This window comes from Peromyscus leucopus, chromosome 3 (genome assembly GCF_004664715.2).
Source record: "Peromyscus leucopus breed LL Stock chromosome 3, UCI_PerLeu_2.1, whole genome shotgun sequence".
Lineage (NCBI taxonomy): Eukaryota > Metazoa > Chordata > Mammalia > Rodentia > Cricetidae > Peromyscus > Peromyscus leucopus.
In genome coordinates this window covers 142,806,046-142,823,065 of record NC_051065.1, presented here as the reverse complement: position 1 = coordinate 142,823,065, position 17,020 = coordinate 142,806,046, and the positions used below count along the sequence as shown (strand labels likewise).

The window sequence follows — 17,020 nt, the reverse complement described above, 5'->3', positions numbered from 1 at the left end:
CCCAGATATTACTGATCTACTAACTACTTACTAACTACTTGGACTATTCAGGAAAGAGGTTGCCCCCTCACATGTCAGTCCTGCACCAACAGCCCCTCTGCAGGCCCAGGGACAGAGCCTCACAGAGACCTACATGTTTGTTGATCATGCTACTACATATTGTCAGTCTGAACTTGTCTGTGTAGCTTCCCTTAGGACACCAGCGTGTTCTCGGGTGTTCACTGAACACTGATGGCGGCATCATGACGTGGTTGCTACATAACAGCCAGTGACTTCTTCAGCTTGCATGCAACAAAAAAGAAAGGTCGTGTCCATGAATGCTGAAGCAGGCCCAAAACTCATGTAAGGAGGAATGGAAGACGTTGATAAACAGAAGGGGTTGGAAGGGGTGTGAGAGACCACTGAAGCTGAAGGAAAGCAAGGCGGGAAGGAGTCTTTGCTGAAGTCTGGAGACCCACAATATTTGGAAGGAACCACGTAATTTTGACACACTTCCAGATTACGATTGGGAAATTATTCTAGTACACTACAGTGCCTATAGTCCCAGCTGCTCAGGAGGCTGAGGCAGGAGAATTGCCACGAATTTGAAGTCAACTTGGGCAACCTCATGAGTTTAAAGCCACCTTATGATACAGAGTTTGATCTTTTCTTGAAGAAATAAGCAAGCAAACAAAAAACAAGCAAACAAACACTAGACAAACAGAATAAAGCTGGGAAAGTGTATTAGTCAGGTTTTCATTACTAGAGTGAAGTACCTGAGGCAGACAACCTCATAAGAGAAGTTTATTAACCCTGCAGTTTTTAAGGCTGAAAATCCAAACAGCATGGAGCAGGCTCTCAAGAGCCCTCCTCTTCTCTTGGCTACAGCAATCATGGGAATTCATCTCTCTCTCTCTCTCTCTCTCTCTCTCTCTCTCTCTCTCTCTCTCTCTCTCTCTGTGTGTGTGTGTGTGTGTGTGTGTATGTGAGCATATATGTGTGTGTATGTATGTGTGAGAGAGAGAGTGAGAAAGAGAGAGAGAGAGAGAGCAGGATACAGTCACAGGGGCTCTATCCTAAGGACTTACTTAATTCATCCTAATCATTGCAACCTCTAGCTAGCATAGTCAGAATAAGTCCCAGGGGAGTAGGGGAAAGAGGAAGGAAGAAGGGGCCTTGAGTGATTTGCTGTAGTCTCAGTTGATCTCTGAGATTCAAAGTATGAAGTGGGTGCTCCATGGGTTAGTATTCTGTCACCAGAGAGGTGGGGTAATGACAATGTCTTCTTTGTGGAATCTTGTGAACAATTCACTCAAGACCAAACAAAACAAAACAAAACAAAACAAACAAACAACAAAAAAAAAAACCACGTACAAGGGGCTAAGGTGGCTCAGTAGTTAAGAATGCTGACCGTTCTTACAGAAGAGGCGGGTTCGGTTTCTAGGAACTCATATGGCAGCTAACAACTGTTTATAACTCCAGTTCCAGGGGGATCTGACACCCTCTTCTGGCCTCCACACGTACCAGGCAGAATATGGTACACAGACATACAAGCAGGCAAAACACTCATACACATAAAATAAAAACTAAATAATAAAAAAAAACCTTGTGCAAAAAGAGAGCAGAAAAATAAAGGTTCTTGTTCTCAGAAGCCTTGGATCAAGTGGGGGAAATAGACAAGCCATTATAAAGTGTAAGACTTAGCCTGTAATCCCATATTAGGAAGGCTGAGGCAGGAGAATTATCATGAATTCCAACCCAGTCTGGGTCACAGAGTAAAACCCTGTCTCAAAACACCACCACCAAAACCCTAAAAATAAGATGTGACAGCTGCTAATATAACAGATACCAATCCAGATGGACTTGAGAACAAGGAGAGACAAGTCAGAATGAGCATGTGCACTTGTGATACCCTAACAGTGACTTCATCAGCATTTGCTGGTCAGACATTGCTCTGAGGGACCTACACAACCAACCTGTTCAATTCCTATGATGCACCCCATTTTAGAGATAGGTAAACTGAGTTTCTTTTTGGTGTTCTACCTCTCATTTAAACCTCATTCCAATTCTACAAATTATGTGTTCTAGATTAGTACCTCACTCTGAATTGCCCAGTAAAATGACATGAAATTCTTGTTACTTTATTCCTGGAGTCAAGGACAGACTCCAGATATGTACTACTTATTAAGACAGGGTCTCATTATGTAGCTCTGGCTGGGCTGGAGCTTGCTGTATAGACCAGGCTGGCCTCAGACTCACAAAGTTCCTCCTGCCTCTGCTGCCTGAGTTCTGGGGGAAAGTCATGTGCCAGTATGACTGGCACAATCATTTTTTTTAAAGACAAGGCCTTGCTGTGCAGCCCAGCATGGCTTCAAACTTTCTGTGTGACCTTGAACGCCTGATCCTGCTGCCTCCACCTCCAAAGGAGACACTTCTTTGGCTTCAGGGTCTCTTTTGTTTTTTGTTTGTTGTTTTGTTTTCACTTTTGAGATTTGACATCCCTATGTAGCTCAGCCTGGCCTCCAATTTTGGATTCTTCTTCAGTCGTCTGAGTGCTGGGATTAAAGGCATAGCTGCCATCCTGGTTAAGAGTTGAAACTTTTTGTTTTTTAATCATGTTTTCTTATTTAGGTTATTTACTTGTTGTTGTTGTTGTTGTTGTTGTTGTTGTTGGTGGTGGTGTGTGTGTGTGTGTGTGTGTGTGTGTGTGTGTGTGTGTGTGTGTGTAGGTCAGAGGACAACTTTGGGGAGTCAGTTCTCTCCTTCCACAGTGGGTTCTGGGCATTGAACTCAGGATGTCACACTTGTGTGGCAGCACTTTGACCTGCTGAGCCCAAACTGTAAAAATCTTAACCGAGACGTCTGACTGCCACATCCCTGCTCAGCTTGTTTGAACTCAGAGACAAGCCACCATGCAGCTAGAAGGCTTCTCCGGTCCTGCCCCGCCCTGCAGTCAGGACGAACCCTATTCCTCCGATCTCTCCGTTTTCACCCCAGTATATGGCTCCAGGTTTTTTATTTTTTTTATTTTTTTTATTTTTTTATTTTTTTGGTTTTTCGAGACAGGGTTTCTCTGTGTAGCTTTGCGCCTTTTCCTGGAACTCACTTGGTAGCCCAGGCTGGCCTCGAACTCACAGAGATCCGCCTGGCTCTGCCTCCCGAGTGCTGGGATTAAAGGCGTGCGCCACCACCGCCCGGCTTCCAGGTTTTTTATTAATGAGACCATTAGCAATTCATCTTACAGCGCCATCCTTTTTGTACCCTGGCTTTGCCATCCACAAAGTGGAAGGATCAGGCCAGAGTTACTAATACCAAACGTGAGCTTAACCTGGTTGTCTTTGGAAGATGTTTCTTCTAGTGTGGAAGCAGGGCAGTGTCTTCTCCTTCTCAAGATTTCAAAATTGGCACTGGTTCCTGGGACCCTTGCTGGGCAGGAGAATTTTCACAAGCCACATCATTCATGTCTTCAGCAGATCTGACAGGCCCAGAGGAGAAAGCCTGAAATAGAGCTGGCCGCCCTCAACCTTTCAGTGGCTCAAGGGAGCTGTCTGTCCAGCTCTGAATAACCCATTGCACCTAGAATAGTCTGGGAATTTCCTTATGTGGCAGAGTACGTGTCGGGGGTGGGTGGGGTGGTAGTTCACTGAGCCCACAGGCTCAATTCATCCTATGAGCAGAGACAAGAATTGTACTGTTCAGCACTAAGAAATGAATGTAGAAAAGGTGTGAAGACATTTTAAAACAAAAAGTGCCTTTAAATCTCTTCTGTGGCAGGGTGGTGGTGGCACATGCCTTTAATCCCAGCACTTGAGAGTCAGAGGCAGGACAATCTCTGTGAGTTCCAGGCCAGCCTGGTCTACAGAGTGAGTTCCAGGACAATCAGAGCTACACAGAGAAACCTTGACTCAAAAAACCAAACCAAACCAAATCAACTCTCCCCAAAAAGCTCTTCTGTGGTTTGAACAAGAGGACAGGTACTTAGAATATAGCTGCAATGAGTTGGAGGCAGGAGAATCGGAAGTTCAAGGTCATCCTTGGCTATAGAGTGAATTTGAGGTCATCCTGGGTTAGTGAGACACTGTCTTCTCTCTCTCTCTCTCTCTCTCTCTCTCTCTCTCTCTCTCTCTCTCTCTCTCTCTCTCTCTCTCTCTCTCACACACACACACACACACACACACACACACACACACACACACACACCATAGGGGTTTAGATTAGACATAAAGAACTTCCTGAGAGCACTAAGAGACCCTGGAATTAGATTACACAGGTCAGAGGAGCAAGCTATGTCAGCTGCGGAAAACAGTGGTTGTTCAGTAGAAATACAATGGAGTCTCACATGTAGGTTCAAACTTTTTAGCAGCGGGGGTCATGGACACATCTCAGCAGTAAAGCACATACTCAGTGTCCGTGGGACCCTGGACTCTATCAATGACAAAAGTAACAAAATAGATGGGCAGGGCATGCTGGTGCACATCTGTATTCTCCAAATGCAGAGACAGGAAGATCAGCACAAGTTCAAGGTGAGCACTGTGTAGAAAATGAGTTCTAGGCTATCCGTGGCTATATGAGTATATAGCCAGACCTTCAATAAACCTAAATATATAAACAAACAAACAAAATAAAATATAGGTATCATGTGAAAAAGCAAAATGAAATTAATTTATAAGGTATTTTGAGCCGGGCGGTGGTGGCGCATGCCTTTAATCCCAGCACTTGGGAGGCAGAGCCAGGCGGATCTCTGTGAGTTTGAGGTCAGCCTGGGCTACCAAGTGAGTTCTAGGAAAGGCGCAAAGCTACACAGAGAAACCCTGTCTCAAAAAAAATAAAAAAATAAAATAAGGTATTTTGTTCAACCAGACAGACCTAAAATATTATTCATATCCAACAATGTAATTGACATGGAAATAATTGAGATTTCTCACAGTGCTTTCTATATTGTTTTCCAATGCAAGGTGGATTGTTAAAGCAGACCTCATTTCAGGTGAGCTGGATCTTAAATATTCAATAACCATATGGCACAGCACAAGTCTAGAATCATCAACAAGCCTAGGGGTGTAGTTTGGTTGTAGAGCATGTGTTTAGTATGTGTGAGGCCCTAGGCTTCATCCCAGCATACACACACACACACAGACACACACACAGACACAGATACACACACACACACACACACACACACACACACACACACACATATACACAGAGAGAGAGAGAGAGAATCTTCAGTGTCAACTTACTAGATAAGGAGTCACCTAGGGGGCACAGCTTTGGGCATGTGTGTGCTTGTTTTAATAGTAATGGCCCCCATAGGCTCATATATTTAAATGCTTAGTCACCAGTGAGTGGCACTATTGGAAAGGATTAAAAGGATTAGGAGGGGCGGCCTTGTTGGAGGAAGTGTGTCACGGGGGGGGGGGGGGGGGGGGGGGGCTTTGAAGTTTCAAAAGCCCATGCCAGGCCCAGTCTCTCTCCGCCTGCAGGTCAGAATGTAGCTCTCAGCCTCCGCTCCACCGCCTGACTGCATGCTGTCATGCTCCCCAACAATCGGGTAATGGACTCAACCTCTGGACTATATGCAAGCCCATAATTATATGTTTTCTCTTTAAATAGTTGTTGTAGCCATGATGTCTCTTCTCAGCAATAGAACAGTGACTAAGACAGCATGTGAGGGTGTTTCCAGAGAGGTGTTAACCCAGGAAAGAAGAGACGCCATGATATGGGTGGCGCCCTCCCATGGCATGGAGTCCTGGGATGAACAGAAAGGGATAAAGGAAAAAGACCGCCAAGCAGCAGCCTTCGTCTCTCTGCTTCCTGACAGTAGAAGCCACGTGACCACCCGCCTCCCACTCCTGTCTCTATGCGCTCCAGGACAGATGGTCTATCCTCGACCTCAGCCAAAATGAATCCTCCCTTCTGTAAGGGGCTCTGCCACGCTTTTGATCACAACGAGGAAGAACAGTAACCACACACGGATATGCACACATGATCTGCAATCATCACTTGACACCAAATGACAAACCAGAGTGGAATCTGCTTTTAGCCAAAGACACAAAACTTTCTAGGTCTTCAACCTGTGTGCCATGAGGTTGGAAAGCCAAGAAAACCTTACCTTTTGGTACCTTGCTTGGCCATCACCATTGCCCCAAATACAAAGCCCACAGCTCTACAGTGAGCTGAGAAGGCAAGTAAGTGTTCTGTTCTCTGTGACATGGCACGGGCGGCGTCCCTCGGCTCTGTCAGTCAGGGGGAAGAGCAACTGAAATTAGCATCCCCCCACCTCTGAGACTACTTTCTTTCTCCCTCCCTCCCTCCCTTTCTTTTTTTTTTTTTTTTTTTTTGAGACAGGGTTTCTATGTGTAGCCCTTGCCAACTAGTTCTGAAAACCAGGCTGGCCTCAAACTCACAGAGATCCACCTGCCTTTGCCTCCTGAGTGCTGGGATTAGAGGTGTGCAGCACCACCACCTGGCTGTGACTATTCTTAAGCTCTTTATCTTCCTCAGTACTCAGAACAACCTACCTGACATATTTAGTTGTGGATTTTCTGTTTTTGTGTTGCTGTTTTACCGTATGGGCTGAACAGGGCCTGTACTTGGTAGGAAAACATTCTACCATCTCTAGCCCTCTTTTTACTTTAAAAAAAAAAAAAAGATTTATCTAGCGGGGCAGCAGTGGCATATGTCCTTAATCCCAGCACTCAGGAGGCAGAGGCAGGCAGATATCTGTGAGTTCAAGGCCAGCCTGGTCTACAGATCAAGTTCCAGGACAGGTACCAAAACTACACAGAGAAATCCTGTCTCGAAAAACAAAACAAAACAAACAACAACAACAACAAAAGATCTATCTAAAAACATTTTAATTACATGTAAACATGTGTTTGTCTTTACGTGTGGAAATGTGCATGTGTGGGTACAGGTGCTTTGGAGTCCAGAAGAGGGTGTCAGATCTTATGGAATTGGAGTTGCAGGTGGTTTTGAGCTGTCTGCCTGGGGGAGCTGCTGGGAACCATACTGTAAGAGCAGTATGCATGGTTTGAGCTCTTAACCGATGAGCTCTCTCTCCAGTCCCACCCCAGCTCCTTTTGACTCTCATTTTCATTTGAGTTCATTTCGCTATTTCATTTTTATTCCTATTTATTTGTGTATCTGTGTGAGTGTATGCCATGTATGTGCTGGAGTCACATGTATCTGTGAGTCACCTGAAATCAGGGCAGTAAGCACTCTTAAGCCTGAGCCATCTCCAGGCCCTTCTTTTTATTTTTGAGATATCACTAGACTGAAAGCCTACGCTTGAACTCACGCTGTAGTCCAGGCAGCCCTCGAACTTGTGATCCTCCTGTCTCACTTTCCCAAGTAGTTGGGATTCTAGGACTGTCTCCCCAGGTCTGGATTGGATTCTGTAACCATAACATCACACCAGAAGGCGGGGAGGAGGCCAAGGTGAGTCACTGGCAAAGACACAGACCAACCCAGTGGAGGAGACATATTAGGCCCAGACTATTCCCTAGCATTCTTCATCATTGTATGACTCGGGTTGCAGCCTCTAACAAGGAAGATCTCAGAGGTTTGGGTTACTAGAACATTCCTGGTCTCCTTGCCACTTGAGAGCAATGTTGGGACCGTCTGACAGGGAGAGGCTAAGCAAGGAAGGTCTCTGATGGCAGAGAGAGAGGTGGGGGGGACACTTTCATACTGTCCCTCTCTGGCCATCACCCCAAACCCTGGCAGCAGAGGACAGCAGGAGGAAGAAAGAGCTGGGTGGCTGACTGTCCAGAGCCTGGGAGGGGGTCGGCAGAGCCAACTCCACAAATACAAAAGGGGCAGGGACATGCTTGCCTGCCTCCCCATGCATACGGAACCCGCACCCCCACACAACGGCATCACTCCCTCTCCGATGACTTGGCACGGCCTCCTGACAGTTTACAACACAGGCACCCGCCATCCACCGCCCACTCTGCACAGGACCCCGGAGCTGGATGCTTTGCAGCCTCCCAGCTGCGGGCCCTGCCAGCCCTCCCTCTCCTCCTCCAGGGCTGGGTTTTTCCAGCCGGAACCTCGCTCCCTCTACTGCAATCTCTGGAAATTGGTGTCTGACGCGGCTGCTCCTGCCTATTATTTATTTATTTCTTCTTTTCTTCCTGCTGAGACCCTCCTGTCAGAAGGAGAGCTGCAGTCCGGAGACAGAGAAAGGCAGAAGCTGCAGGGAGAGCTGGGAGCAAAGAGGAGGTAGAGAGGGACTCCCAGGCACCCTTGTCTGCTTACCCTAGAGGACCATGAGCACCGGGCAGGAAGCCAGGCGAGACGAGGGAGACTCCAGGAGAGGCCAGGAAGCCTCGCTTCGGGACCGAGCCCACCTGAGCCAGCAGCGCCGGCTCAAGCAGGCCACCCAGTTCTTGCACAAGGACTCGGCTGACCTGCTGCCTCTGGACAGCCTCAAGAGGCTCGGCACCTCCAAGGACCTGGTGAGGCCCCTGACCCTTTCTTCTCCATCCATATCCTGTGTCTGGGGCATGGGGAAGGTGGTATAAGGGGTAGAGCCTCAGCCTTCAGATTCCTCTCTCCTGTTCAGATGAGGGAGATGGTTCGGCCAACTTGCAGACCCCAACACTCCCCAGATCCTCCATTGGGGATGTTTCTTGGCACTGAGGGTCCCTGGGCTCATAACTGTTTCCACCGTTTTCCTCCCTTAGAGCCCAAGGCTCGTCCTGGGGACAATGGAGAGTTATGCTGTTCAGTAGAAGCCTAGAGGATCTGGGAATCCTGTGGAATGGGCATATGAGGCCAGCAAAGCCTGGAGGATTCGTCAGCTTAGGGTTATGATTCCCTGCTTTTAGATTCCTTCAAAGCTGCCCATGAATTTGCCTCATTCCTTAGACCTGGCCCCCTCCTTCTTTTGCCCTTTGCCAGCATCAAAGTATTAGGGTCTTCTTGGCAATCAGGGTTCACATGGCTCTGACCTGGACTACCAGTCTCTATGTCTGTGTCCTTCTGTCCTTCCAAACCACTGCAACAATTTTGGCCCCAGAGAGAATGGGCTCCGGGATTACTGTAAGGAGCTGAGGGGCTCAGGGTCAGCTGCATACTTTCTTTGCCCCCAGAGATAGAATGGTTAAGAACATGAGCTTAGGAGCCACCTTGTTTGGGACCAAATTCTGGCTGTAATTCAGAAAGTTATGACTCTGCCTTGGTTTATTCATCTGTGAGAAGGGGATAAAGTGGTGAGCATCAGGCTGGTAAGGCGAGAGTTACTTGGGCTTCTACATCCTCAGCACAGGGACAGTGCCTGGCTCATAGAAACACCCGGGAAACGTCATCGGGAATCTTCTAGCTATGATTCCATTTAGCTGTCGTGTTGGCATGAATTCTGGAGAGTCGGGAGATCCCTGAACGCCTTTCTGGGGGAGCCACTTCTCCCGGGGGGCAAAGACACCCCTCTGTTGCTTTGACTGACCTGGCTTTTCCTTTCTGTCCTACTCCTCACCTGGGTTTTCCCTCTAGGAATCTCCTAACCCCATCGCAGCGGCCCCACAGAACACAGGAGACAGCCGAGGAAGAGGGAGGGGGCAGGAAAACAGGTTCTTTGGTGTCCAGGGGCTTGGGCTTTGTGCTTCTCCATATAATCCCACAGCTGTCTTGCCCAGAAGTTGCCCTGTGGACACTGCCACCTCAGAGTAGCTGGCTGAGCCTTTTGATGTCAGGGCTTCTCACCCTTGCCCTTTGCCTTATCACCTGCACAGATCTATAGTATGTAGCTCCTGTAACTTTGGGAATGAAGGAGCAACAGTCTGGGAGCCCTATCTCCCTGCTTGGGATAGCTCTGGAACACACTTGCCAACAGTGAGGAGGAAGGAGTCACAGCCGAGAGAAGGGCATGGGAACTGCTTGGGCCCTGAGCTGGCTGCACTTTCCCAGAGCTAGCAACTTGCTGCCAGGGTCTCATGAGGCCAAGGGTGGAAAAACAATCCCAGGCTCCCAGGGTCAGGTGGAGGAGTGTGTGGAGCCTGGGAGGCTATAGCCATTCTCTAGGAAACTTTATTTTAGTTTTTTTAGAATCTCTATGTAGTCCTGCTGGCCTGAATTTGCTATGTAGCCCAGACTGGCTTACAACAGTTTCTTTTGACTTTATAAACAACAGGGTTGTATTTTATTTCTGAGATAGGTCTCACTACGTAGCCCAGGCTGACCTCATCTTTGTGGTGATCCTCCTGCCTCTGCCTCCAGGGAGCTATGATTACAGGAATGAGCTACCATGAGACTAAAAACAACCACTTTATTTTGTGTCTTTTTCCTTTTTCTTTATTTGTAGTACTGGGCATGGGTCTTTGTGCATGCTAGGCAAGTTTTCTATGACTGAGCCACCCCAAATCTCCAAGCCAAGGAGGCACTTATATGCTGAACTAGGCCTGGGACAGAAAGATGAGCAAGACAGATCTGACTTGAAGGCCTTTCTAGGCTGTGGTGGGGATGAAAGCTAAAAATAACATCTGTGAGAACCATGACCAAATGAGCTATGAAGAAGGAAGAGGGAGGACAGTATAACCCAGAGGCCAGGCCTGCAGTCAGAGTTGGAAGCAAGGCCCTTCTGCTCAATAGAGTGTGAGAGCTATGCATTCAGACTGGCCTAGGGAGAACTGGGAGGAGGGTTTCCAGCAGAGAGGTGAGCAGAGGTGGAGCTTGGGGTGAAACAGGCTGGCCAGGCAAGAGGAGGAGTGTCACCAGGGCGGGAGAGCAGTGTGTGTGGATTATGCTGGCAGACAGCAGCCAGGTCACCTAGGGATCAGGTTAGAAAATACAGAACTGGGTGTACTGGTTCACACCTTTAATCCCAACACTTGGGAGGAAAAATAAAGTAGATCTCTGTGAGTTCAAAGCCAGCCTGGCCCACATATCAAATTCCCAGAGTCAAGGCTAGCTACATAGAGAGGTCCTGTCTCAAAATAAACACCAAAGCAAGCAAACAAGAGAACAAACTAAAAGAAAAGCAACAACAAAAAATGAAAACAGGCTGTGTGTATATGTGTATGTGTGACATATTTTATACAGGAGAGTAATGCTTACATTTTTTTTTCAAGACAGGCTCTTACTCTGTAGACTCTGACCTTGAACTCACAGAGATTCACTTCTTTCTGCCTCCTGAGTGCTGAGATCAAAGGTGTGTACCACCACACCAGGTACTTCCTTTAAAAAACAAACAAACATAGCCTACGGTGAGCTTGAACTCACGGCTATTCTTCTGCCTCAGCCTTCTGAACACTGGAAATGTCTAGGTACACACCACCACATCTAGCTTATATAGTTATTTTACTTTTACTTAAGCATTTCTCAAACCTGAATGTGCAGGAGTCTTATTGAAACAAGATTAGAGGCTGGGTTTGATGGCATATGTCATTAATCCTAGATCTTGGGAGGCAGAGGCAGGTGGATGTCTGTGAGTTCAAGGTCAGCTTGGTCTATAGAGCTATTTCCAGGTCAGCCAGGCTACAGAGTAAGATCCTGTCATGAAACAAACAAAACGAAGACTTGGCTAGGCGGTGGTGGTGCATTCCTTTTTTTTTTTTTTTTTTTAAATTTTATTTTACAATACTATTCAGTTCTACATAATAGCCAGATTCCCTTGTTCTCTCCCTTCCTGCCCCCTCCCCTTCCCCCAGCCCACCCCCCTTTCCCACCTCCTCCAGATCAAGGTCTCCCCTGAGGACTGGGATCGACTTGATAGACTCAGTCCCGGCAGGTCCAGTCCCCTCCTCCCAGATTGAGCCAAGCATCCCTGCATAAGTCCCAGGCCTTTTGAATAGGTGAGACAGTTGATTGGCTTGATCTGTTTGGGAGGCATCTAGGCAGTGGTACCAGGTCCTGGGCTCGTTGCATGAGTTAGCTGTTTGAAACCTGGTGGCGCATTTCCTTTAATCCCAGCTCTCAGGAGGCAAGAGGCAGGTGGATCACTGTGAGTTGGAAGCCAGCTTGGTTTACAGAGCAAGTTCCAGGATAGGCACCAAAACCCATACAGAGAAACCCTGTCTCAAAAACAAACAAACAAACAACAACAACAACAACAAAAACCAAACCAAACCAAACCAAACCAAACCAAACCAAAAAATAAAACAAAATGAAGACTCAGGCCAGGGGAGCGGCTGAGTGATAGAGCATTTGCCAGGCATGTGCAAGGTCCTGGGTTTAAATCCATGCACCAGAAAACAAGAACAAAATCCTTGATTCAGGAGGTCTGAGGCTCTGCATTTAGACTGGCTTTAGAATGTCATTAAGAGGCAGGGGAGGAGGGAAGAGAGGGGGATCTGTGATTGGTACGTAAAGTGAACAAAAAATTTCTTAATAAGGAAAAAAAACCAAACCAAATGAAACAACAAAAACAAAACAAAAAGAATGTCATTAGAGCTGTTGGTTTAGGGCAGGAGAGATGGCTCAGAGTTAAGAGCACTCTTCCAGAGGACACAGGTTTTATTTCTAGCACCCACATGGCAGTTCACAATCTTCTGTAACTCCAGTTCCAGGGTATCTGATGCCCTCTTCTGGACTTCACAGGCACAGGCATGCATATGGTACACAGACATTCATATAGACTAAACACTGATGCACATAAAATTATTATCTATCTACAGCTACATCTCTATCTAGCTTTCTATCTATCTGTCCATCCATCTTCATCTCTCTCTCTCTCTCTCTCTCTCTCTCTCTCTATATATATATATATACATACACATATGTGTGTGTGTGTGTGTGTGTGTGTGTGTGTGTCTTAAAACTCTATATATGTCGACTTGCGGACCACCCTGTGAGTAGCAGGGCTTTAGCTAAGTCAGTGTAGAAAGACAAATCTTGGAGGCAGGCTTTTCTGTGAGTGAACAGAGATGTCCAGTGGCCCAACAGAATTGTGGGAGTCTGGACACATCAGGTGTCCCTACAAAGAGAGGAAGCTGAGCTGGCAGAATACAATCAGTGATTGGACGGATGAGGGTGGCTGCAGATGGGAGGTCAAGAACGATGGCTCATCATTCTATCCTGGACACTCTGCTTATATCTTTAAAAAATATCTTCCCTTTGAGCCACTCAGGCCCTGCTGGCCTCATACTTGGCACATAACTGAGGATGACCTTGAACTCCTGATTTTCTTTCCTCTGCTTCCCTGTTGCTAGGATGACACACCTGTTCTTCTACCAATGCAAGGCTTGTACCATACTGAAGTTAGTTATGAGCCCCTGTGTAGGGGCTAGGGATTGAACCCAGGTCCTCTGGAAAAGCAGCCAGTGCTCTTACCTGCTGAGCCGTCCCTCAGCTACTTTCTTACTGCTCTCTGATCTGGGGCAGAGCTAGGACAAGTATCCTGTGGTTTGCAAGGCATAAGGTGGGGAAGCAAGTAACCTGGATCCTGGGCTTAGACTGCCTTCACTGTTCTGTGATGGAGCCAGCAGCCACACAGCGTGATCCAAAGGCGCCTGGTGGAGGGAAACCAGAGGCGGCTTCAGGGCGAGTCTCCCCTGGTGCAGACACTGATCCACGGCCATGACAGCAGCAGCAGGACCAGTGGGACACAGGTTCCAGCTCTTCTTGTCAACTGCAAGGTAAGAGGTCTCCCAGGGTTCTCCCACTTGCCTGCTGAGCCTGCTCACTTCCCCAGCTCTCCTTTCTGCCTTGGCTGTCAAAAGGTGGAGAGAAGTCATTCCTCTCCTTTTCTGTCCCCACATCCGCTTTCCTGTCTGCTCACCTGTCTTCTCTGTGTAATGCTCCATCAGCAGTCCTATGCTCCCATGCGTTTATCAAAGTATATTTAAAGTGAGTGTCCCTTACTGTGCTGCACACATTGGGAAAGTATGCCCGAGTACAAAAGGCTCATATTCCAAGGTGAGAAAAACTTTACTTTTTAAAATTTATGGGTATGTGTTTGTGATGTCATGTGTGTGTGCAGTGGCCAGAGAGGCTGTTGGATTCCCTGGAGCTGGAGTTGCAGGCAGTTGTGAGCTGACTCAGGTCCTCTGAGTGTGGCAAACACTCTTAGCCACTGAGCCATCTCTGTAGCCCCAAGGCTCCTCATCTCTGGAGCACCCACTTGTTAGTGGAACATCCCAATAAATGTCCACTGCCTCTGCCCAGAAGTCTTATTTCCTGATCTCCAACCATCCCTTGTCCACATTTTTCTTTTTTAAGGCTCAACTCAGATGCTGCCTCCTCCTTGAAAGCTTTTCTCTGTCCAGCAGGAAACAGCTCCCTGTCTTCTCCATGCTCTGAGGCACTCAATCCACGATCCTTCTATAGACCTTACAATGTGGAGTCATATTTCATCTCTTTTACACTGCTGAGGGATAGCATTCACTAAAGTATCTACTAGTCATACATCTTACACAGTAGATGCTCTATAAATGTTTGGAACAAGAAAACTTATTTCCATGTGTATGTATCCACGTGTTCACCCTCATGCCTGCCAGTATCCCAAGGCAGTGAACTTCCACTCTTGGTCACCCAAATCTGAGTGTGTGCACAAGAGCCTTGTCTTCTTAGCCTCCCCGTGACCTGCAGCTTTTTGACCAGGAGGAGGCCCTCAACCTCCCAATGATTCCTCTAAACAAACAAGATTGCCATTCTGGCCCAGATCTTTCTCAACTTAGTGGACTCACCATGTGGAATACAACTATTTTTGTTTGTTTGTTTTTGAGACAGGGTTCCTCTTGTGTAGCTTTGGAGGAACTGTCTTGGGACTCACTCTGTAGACCAGGCTGGCCTCAAACTCAGAGATCCACCTGCCTCTGCCTCCCAAGTGCTGGGATTTAAGGTCTGCGCTGCTGCCACCACCTGGCTTGATTCCCTTTTGGGAGTCAGTTTCACTTTTGAGAACTTGTTCATTCCCTCCACCCATCTCTAAAGGGGAATGATCAAAGGGCCCAGTCCCCTCCTGGGGGACTCATCAACCCATCACTCTTTCATTTTCAGTGCCAGGACCAGATGCTTCGAGTGGCTGTGGACACAGGGACCCAGCATAATCAGATATCTGCTGGATGCCTCAGGCGCCTGGGGTAAGAGTGTGGCCTAAACCAGGGGTCAGGGTGGGGTTTCCTTCCCCTCCTTTTTTTGTTTTTTTACTAGACTGGCCTCAAATTCAACAACCTCTGCCTCAGCCTCCTGTGTGTGGGTTGTGTTGAGACTACAGGCCACACTTGGGTTTGGGATGGGGTTTCTTTTGGGGTGATGAAATCCTTCAAAGTATCTAGTGAAGATGGCTGCACTCTGACATACTACTAAACACCACTGAACTGTACACTTTTTGTTGATTTTTGAGACAAGGTTTCACTATGTAGACCAGGCTGGCCTAGAATTCAGAGATCCGAGTGCCTCTGCCTCCCAAGTGCTGGGTCTAAGGGTGTGTGCCACTGTGCCTAGCACTGAATTGCACACTTTTATGGAGTGAATTTTGCTGGGCCTGGTGGCTCAAGCCTGTAAACCTAACATCTGGGTGTAAAGGAAAACTGGGAACCCAAGGCCAGCCTTGGCTACATAAGATGTCTGAGACAGCCTAAGCTCCACAAGACTGTTTCAAAAACCACAGCTTTCCCCCACCAACCCAAAGAAAACCAACAACCAAAAATGAATTTGATGGCATACAAACTGTATCTCAGTACATATTGTTTTTAAGTGGGGAGAGGTTGGTGAGGCAGCTCTGGTAGGAAAGGGTGGAGCCTCGCCTAGGTCAGGGACTGGAAGAGAGCATAGATCAGTATTGGCTTTTTAACCGTGAGGGCCTAGGAGCGGGGACTGTGGTGGCTATAACCCTTGCTTTCTAACCACAGGTTAGGGAAGAGGGTCCCAAAAGCCCCAGGTGGGGACCTGGCACCTGGGCCACCAGGTCAGGTGGAACAGCTGGAGTTAGAGCTGGGGCAGGAGACTGTGGCATGCTCGGCCCAGGTGGTGGGTAAGTCCTCCAGCCTCTCACCTCTTCTGCATGGGACAAGGGTAGAGGCTTTCAGCCTGTCAGCACACAGTCCCAAGACGCTCAGATTATCAGCCTCTCTGCTGTTCTCAACTTTGGGGTGGACTGGGAAGGAAAGGGTGAGTGCTCAGAGGAGGCCATCAGTCAGAGATGCAACCTCATTTTCCAACGGTTCCTGCAGATGTGGACAGCCCTGAATTTTGCCTGGGACTGCAGACTCTGCTTTCCCTTAAGGTAAGGCACCCATGCTTGGGCCTGACCCAAAATTCTAGGAGAGGTGGACAGCTCAAGGTGGAGGCCCCAAGTAGGCTGTCGAGGAAGATGGAGAGGTGTGAAACTTGGAACTTGCTCAATTAGTCCCAAAAGTAAAATCAAGAGAACGGGTTCCCTCCCTGAAGGGGCAGGGGCATGGGAGCAAGGGGAGGCAGAAGGAAGGGGTGCGGGTGTGAGCTGGCAGGGAGGTGACCACACATCGGGGTCCCACGGCAGTGCTGCATTGACCTGGACCGTGGAGTGCTTCGGCTGAAAGCCCCCCTCTCGGAGCTGCCCTTCCTGCCTCTGTACCAAGAGCCTGGCCAGTGACCACCGTCTCAGCCAGACCCTAGGGCGGCGCTGTGCCTTAGGGGAAGAGTGGTGTGGAGCGGGACATGACCTGAGCAGGGCGTCTGGAGACCACCGCGCTAGTCTCTTTTCTCACCACCCTGATCTCGCAGTTGCCACCCTAGTCTCTGCTTCTCCACAGCTGCCCTCTGCCCCAGGAGTTCCTACTGAGTATCTATGACTCCAGGGTCCTGGCTTCCCCCTTCCCTCTTATCCCCTCCCAAGAGCACAGCCAAGTCAGTTACAGAAAAGGACCTATGGAAAATGGACTCTGTCCTGGCTGTGGGGGTCAAGGTCACCTGCTGCCTCCACCTGTCTGAAGTCCGACCCAAGCACTCCTCCACTGCCCTTACCACTACCTCTCCCACCTCTAGGGCTTACCTGTCACAACCAGACTCCCAGCCTGTGTGCAGCCCCTCCTGGCACCTGCACCCATCTGCTTCGAGTTGGGTGGGAGTGACAAGTGAGTAGGACTGTTAGTCTAGGAAGGTCCAGTCCCTGAGCTGAGCG

General features: G+C 48.2%; 1 protein-coding gene across 3 annotated transcripts; it reads left to right on the top strand.

Moving 5' to 3' along the window:
* Window positions 1-7,836: 7,836 nt before the first annotated feature.
* On the top strand, window positions 7,837-16,592 carry Nrip2 (nuclear receptor interacting protein 2). 3 transcript variants are annotated; one of them, XM_028881514.2, is made up of 6 exons: window positions 7,840-8,438; window positions 13,401-13,553; window positions 14,917-14,999; window positions 15,771-15,892; window positions 16,092-16,144; window positions 16,400-16,592. In XM_028881514.2, exons 1-6 carry the CDS (start codon window positions 8,250-8,252, stop codon window positions 16,490-16,492), a joined length of 693 nt encoding a protein of 230 aa, XP_028737347.1. In that variant the 5' UTR covers window positions 7,840-8,249; the 3' UTR covers window positions 16,493-16,592. The 3 variants fall into 3 exon arrangements, with proteins under 3 accessions (XP_037060002.1, XP_037060001.1, XP_028737347.1); XM_037204107.1 differs by having other exon boundaries at window positions 7,837-8,438; window positions 16,092-16,492; XM_037204106.1 differs by lacking the exon at window positions 16,400-16,592 and having other exon boundaries at window positions 7,837-8,438; window positions 15,771-16,184.
* Window positions 16,593-17,020: the final 428 nt, after the last annotated feature.